At 50.5% G+C, this 6,000-nt stretch overlaps 1 protein-coding gene across 2 annotated transcripts in view; it reads left to right on the top strand.

Annotated features, from left to right (window-relative positions):
• Positions 1-2,085: 2,085 nt before the first annotated feature.
• Positions 2,086-6,000, top strand: part of ADAM19 (ADAM metallopeptidase domain 19) — a 69,961-nt gene continuing 66,046 nt past the window's right edge. For both annotated transcript variants that reach the window (XM_083181708.1, XM_083181707.1), the window contains exon 1: positions 2,086-2,478. In XM_083181708.1, coding sequence (XP_083037834.1) covers positions 2,391-2,478 — 88 coding nt within the window. In that variant the 5' untranslated portion in view covers positions 2,086-2,390. The remainder of the gene's footprint in view (positions 2,479-6,000) is intronic.

Genomic DNA, 6,000 nt, shown 5'->3' with positions numbered 1-6,000 from the left:
TGAAATATCGCCTGTCGGCACAAAAATATAAAAAAAAAACCCATGTTGACCTTTTGACTGTCGACCTTCCTGCATGTCGACCTAGACTCCTGTCAACCTAAATGCATGTCGACCTAATGACTGTCGACCAAAATGCAGGTGACCCAATAACCATTTCCTGAGCAAGCAGCTCTTCTCTCTCCTCAATTTACCATTGCATATGTGTAGCTAATATTAGGTACCTCCGAATGTATGATCCCTCCTGTCCAGCATCACCCATAGGTTTCTATGGGGGATGCAATGCTACCCAGTGTTCCAATATATCAGGTCATCCTGAGATGGTGCATTGTAGGGCTGGGATCCTTTCGGAGCCCCTTTCCCTGTCTGTGCTCATTGATGTATGTCGCCATTAAGATCACATATTGCAATGTGAGCCTGGTACGTGATCCTTAATAATACTCCTTTCAGACGGAGATTAGGACATAGGTCCGTCCCAGGAGAGACCTGACATTTGTGGTCTGAAAGCTCTGCGTCCGACCTGGCTTATTGCCGGGTCAGTGACGTCACTCAGAAGCAGGGCTGAGCGGTGGCGTGTCATTGGGGGGCAGGGTAGGATGCAGGATTTAAATCCCCGGTTGCTCGACCCAGGGTGGCCCTTTCACACCACACCTCGACCCGGGTTGGTAACGATGAGAGTGCAGTCGACAGTCAAAAGGTCGACAGGCAATAGGTCGACAAGGTCAAAAGGACAACAGCCAAAAGGTCGTCAGGTTTTAAAAGGTCCACAGGCAATATGTCGACATGGTCAAAAGTTGACATGAAAAAGGTCGACAAGAAAAAGTTAGACATGCATTTTTAGACAAAAATTTTAGCCGACATGTGCCGACAGGCGGTATTTCATGCCCTACCTTCCTCTAGGGTGTGGAGGGAGAATAAAATAGTGTGCCGAGTTCAGCGAGGCACCGAGCCTGAAGCATGGTGAGCGCAGCGAAGGGATGCAGTACACTCAGACAGTGTCCATGTCGACATAGACACCCTAAAAACATAAAAAAGACATGTCAACATTTTCCCATGTTGACCTTTTTAACCTTGTCGACCTTTTGACCCTGTTAAAACTAGACACTGTAGATGATTTATACCCAGTACTATTTTTCTGGAAAAATAGGTCCAGGAACTCCAGGTCTGGGGGCGGATCAATTTAAAAAAAAAAAAATATATATATATATATATATATATATATATATATATATATATATAGGGACAGTGTTGCGGCTTGGCACTCCAGCTCAATGGGACAGCTACCCAGGTGCCCTCAGGATACAGATAGATAGCCCGATGGTATAACCAGGTATACACAAACGGCGGCACTCAATGGGTTTTTTCAAAACGTGTATTTCAAGCGGTCCAACGTTTCGGGGACTAGCCCCTTTGTCAAGGTGCAGGAAACCCATTGAGTGCCGCCGTTTGTGTATACCTGGTTATACCATCGGGCTATATATATATATATATATATAATAGAGAGAGGGAGAGATGGATGTATGTATTGTATTTACAAACAAAGGCACTCACAGGTGACTTTAAAATAAAACTTATCTTATGGAAAAGTAGATTTTCAGTACCTGATGATGTTATATTTAATAAGAGGTTCAGGAACTGAGTTCCTGCTGGTTTCTGCTGAAAAATAATACTGTTTATAATAACCTGGATGGACCCCTTAGGTCCCACACTCAGTTTCCGTCAGTCCAGGGGTGGATTTTAGGGTGAGGGCTCCTGTAGGCACAACAGTAAAACGGCACCACTCTCCCCCAACCACACACACCTAACTATTCTTTTTAGATAAACCTTTATTTGATGGAAGCCAAATTAAAAGAATCAAAAAATACTATGACTTATTTTTTTTAATTACGTATGCAAATTTACTAAATAGGACAGCTTATAGGGGCAGCCAGCCAGCTAAACATATATGTGCAGTGCAGATGTGGTACATGTGTAACTGAGGTGACAAGCTGCAGGATACTGGGTAACACTGCTCTACACATGCTAGCTATGACATTGATGCTCTGCCCCGCCCGCATGTAATGCATGTCATTGCACTGTGCATTATGGATATAATTCCTCCCGCTCCTCCTTATAGCGGCCGCATACAGCGGGACTCCCATTCCGGGGACCGGCGCAAGGTGTAAATCCCCGGGGCAGCATTAGCCGCCACACGCCAAAGCAAAACCCTCCCGCAGTGTCACGGGTGGGAGTGTCCGGCAGCTAGGCGGGGGGCGGCTGTGCTCGGCTTGAGTGGTGCCCGGGCAGCAGCAGCAGCAGCATCGCTCCGGGGCAGCGGCTGTGTGTGAGGACGGAGATGCGGCTGCTGCTGCTGCTGGGTGTATGACGGAGGGGAGAAGCCGGGGATCCCGCGGATGGAAGGAGCTTCGTGGCTCGGGGGGATCCCTGTCTGGATGTGGATCACGATGCTGACGATGACACCTGCGCCAGCCACTGTGACAGGCAAGTGGAGGAGGACACGCGTGGAGAAATCTCCCTACGTGTTCCACAGAGCAATGTATTATCCATATACTGTATACCGGCTGCTGAATAACATGCAGCTCACACACCCTGGGCCTGATTCTGGTTGGCTTGCTGTTTCCCCTCGCAACCAAGATAACACATCATCTCGCATGCCGCCGCTGCCGGTTAAGTAATTCGATAGTCGCCGATCATCGAATGATTTCTCCTGGCCTCGCAAATAAAAGTCAGTGGAAACGAAATTTTATTTGCGAGCGCTGGGACGAAGACAGAGCTAGCTATCATGCCACCCGCATACCCATGGGAACGCTGAGCGTTCCCATGGGCGTCCCCCACCGCCGACTTCCCCCGGCCCGCCTTGAGCCCTCCGAAGGGCTCGGCGACTACGCAAGTCACCAAAGCCGTTCACATAGGGGAGCTGCACATAAGCATTTTTTACCATGTACATGCGCAGTCCACAAACCATCGGAACATGCGAATCAGCTTCTCCATACATTTGCAGTTCTGCTACATGGGACATGCACAGACACACAGACACAGACACACACACAGACACAGACACACAAACATACATACAGCAGTAATCTGATAGTTCTTAGTGTTTTTTTTTTTTAAATCTATATGCCCACTATAATGTGTTCTGCCTACAGTATGTTGGCATGTACTATATGCCCAATATCATGTGTACGTCCTACATTGTGTCTGCATGTACTATATGCCCCAAATCATGTGTACTGCCTACAGTGTGTCTGCATGTACTACAGTATATGCCCAATAAAATGTGTGTCGGCATATACTATATGTAGAGTATAATGTGTGCTGCCTACAGTGTGTCAGCATGTACTATGTGTCCAGTATCACTTGTCTTCTTTACAGTGTGTCGGCATGTACTATATATACAGTATAATGTACATGCCCTACAGTGTGTCGGCATGTACTATATGTACAGCATAATGTGTACTGCCTACAGTGTGTCGGCAAATACTATATGTAGAGTATAAGGTGTACTGCCTACAGTGTGTCAGCATCCTCGTCTAGCCGTCTCTGGATAGCCATTGTGAGCCATGGCTATCCAAGGCCTATTGTTCTCAGCTGCAATACAATACATAGAACAATACAGTAGGGGATTAGCAGAGTAAACCTATCACTTATAACCTGTTCTCACTGTAGGCAAATTCCCGGGTCTAGCATGTCGACCCGGAAATTTGCCTTTTTTTTTTTGCAGTGTGAAAGGGTCGCATTCCCGGGTAAAACCCTTCTTTTTACCCGTGTTTGTGATCCGGGTATGCAGACATGGGTTGACCCGTTCTCACTGCATAAAAACCTGTGTTAAAAGGCAAATTACCAGGTAGAACTTCTTCACCCGGGAACTTGCCTTGCAGTGAGAACAGGGGTCCGTCGCTGCAGTCCGGTTAAAAGCCATGTATTTCTCACTCGCAGTGAGAACACAGTATTAATCATATTAAAGGGCTAGGTGAGGATAGCTCCATATAGTATAATGTGTACTGCCTACAGTGTGTCGGCATGTACTATATGTACAGCATAATGAGTACTGCCTACAGTGTGTCTGCATGTACTACAGTATATGCCCACTATAAGGTGTGTCGGCATGTACTATATGTACAGCATATTGTGTACTGCCTACAGTGTGTCGGCATGCACTGTAGGAATCTGATATATACACTGCTCCAGCACATGCACTAGTCACAGCAGTCTGGAATATAATGAATGTGTGTATACATAATCTCAGTCGGTCAGGCAGCGTGTAAGCGTGCCCTTACTGGTGCAGTATATATATAGCACACTATATATAGAAGAGTGATGAAGAATTTATAGATCTAACAGTAATGTGGGAGGACTTGGCATACACTAGACCAGAAACCATCTCTATGGGGGGGATTTGGGCAGATATATTCAGGCAACTAGGTGATTCATCGCGCCCTACGGGCGCTCTTCACACCGGCGTAAGGGGCTACGCCCCTTAATTTGTGAACATTTGTATTGTGAGAAATATGGTTAGAATTGTATGAAAGATGCCCTGTATTGCAGCTTCTGGCAGTGGGTGAGGGTCCAGCGTGGCAGCACAGGAGTACCGGACGGTGGCCCTGAGTCAGTGTCTCCTCCTACTGGGTGGGAGTTGGGGTGCATGAGAGAAGGAGGCTGGGATATGAGGCATGATAGGGGTATGTGGGCAACACAGCGTCAGCGATTACCCAGTGGTGGAAGTTACGGTTCAGGAGAGCAGGAAGCTGGGTAGTGATAGGGGTGTGTGGGCATACGGGGGACTAAAGAGGGTGGTGGACACTGTGCAGCTTCTGCCAGTGGGTGAGGGTCCAGCGTGGCAGCACAGAAATACAGGAATCAGTGTCTCCTCCGACTGGGTGGGAGTTAGGGTGCATGAGAGCAGGAGGCTGGGCGGTAAAGCATGATAGGGGAATGTGGGCAACACAGGGTGAGCGGGTCTCCACTGGCGGAAGTTACGGGGCAGGAGAACAGGAGGCAGGGCAGTGTCCTCCCACATTGATGGCAAAAGTATTCAACATCGGCCATAAACCATCGATTATTTGAAAATCATTGATGGTCGATGGGCATCCCTAGAACTGGAGGAGGGTGGGGGACAGTATGCAGCTCCCGGCAGTGGGTGAGCGTCTCCTCCCACTGGGAGGGAGTGAGCGTGCATGAGAGCAGGAGGCTGTATAATAGTGGTATGTGGGCAAGACATTGATAAAAGTTGTGGCGCTGGTGCAGAGGGCAGTGGGGAAACCTGCAGTGCGGCAGCCAGGGCCGGATTTCCCACCTAGGGGCGGTACCTGCTTGTGGTGGTACAGGATCCCCCATTGTCACGGGGGTACGTGAAATGCGGGAGCGGGGGCCGCGGTGGTCCGCTGGGGGGTGGAATTGCCGGAAGGGGGTCTGGGGGGTCTGCAAATTGCGGGAGGGGGGGTGGTGTGTGGGGATCCGCGGTTAGCGGGAGGGGGCGGGGGTCCGCAAATCGTGGGCAGGGGCGCGGGGGGGCTTGAATCGTGGGAAGGGGGGTCCGCAAATTGCGGGAGGGGGGTTGTCGGGGTTAGTGAATTGCGGGAGGGGGGGTTGCGGAGGTCCGTGAATTGCGGGAGGGGCGCGTGGGGTGCCGTGAGTCAAGGGGGGGTGGTGCGGGGGTCCGTGAATCACGGGAGGGGTCATGAATCGCAGGAGGGGGGGGTCGTGGGGGGGCTGCGAATCGCAGGAGGGGGGGTGTGGGGGGTTGCCGTGAATTGCATGAGGGGGGCGTGAATCAAGGGAGGGTGGGCGCAGGGGAGTGGTGCGGGGGTCCCTGAATCGCGGGAGGGGGCATGAATCGCGGGAGGGGGGGTCGTGGGGGGCTCCGAATCGCAGGAAGGGGGGTATGGGGTGTGCCGTGAATTGCGTGAGGGGGGGCATGAATCGCGGGAGGGGGGGTCCCCGAATGTGTGAATTACGGGGCGGTGGTAAATCGCGAGAGGTGCCGAGGGAGCCCGCAAATCG

This window comes from Crinia signifera, chromosome 4 (assembly GCF_055691185.1).
Source record: "Crinia signifera chromosome 4, ASM5569118v1, whole genome shotgun sequence".
In the NCBI taxonomy this organism is placed as follows: domain Eukaryota; kingdom Metazoa; phylum Chordata; class Amphibia; order Anura; family Myobatrachidae; genus Crinia; species Crinia signifera.
The sequence above is the reverse complement of the archived record's forward strand: the minus strand, read 5'-3'. Positions and strand labels throughout refer to the sequence as shown.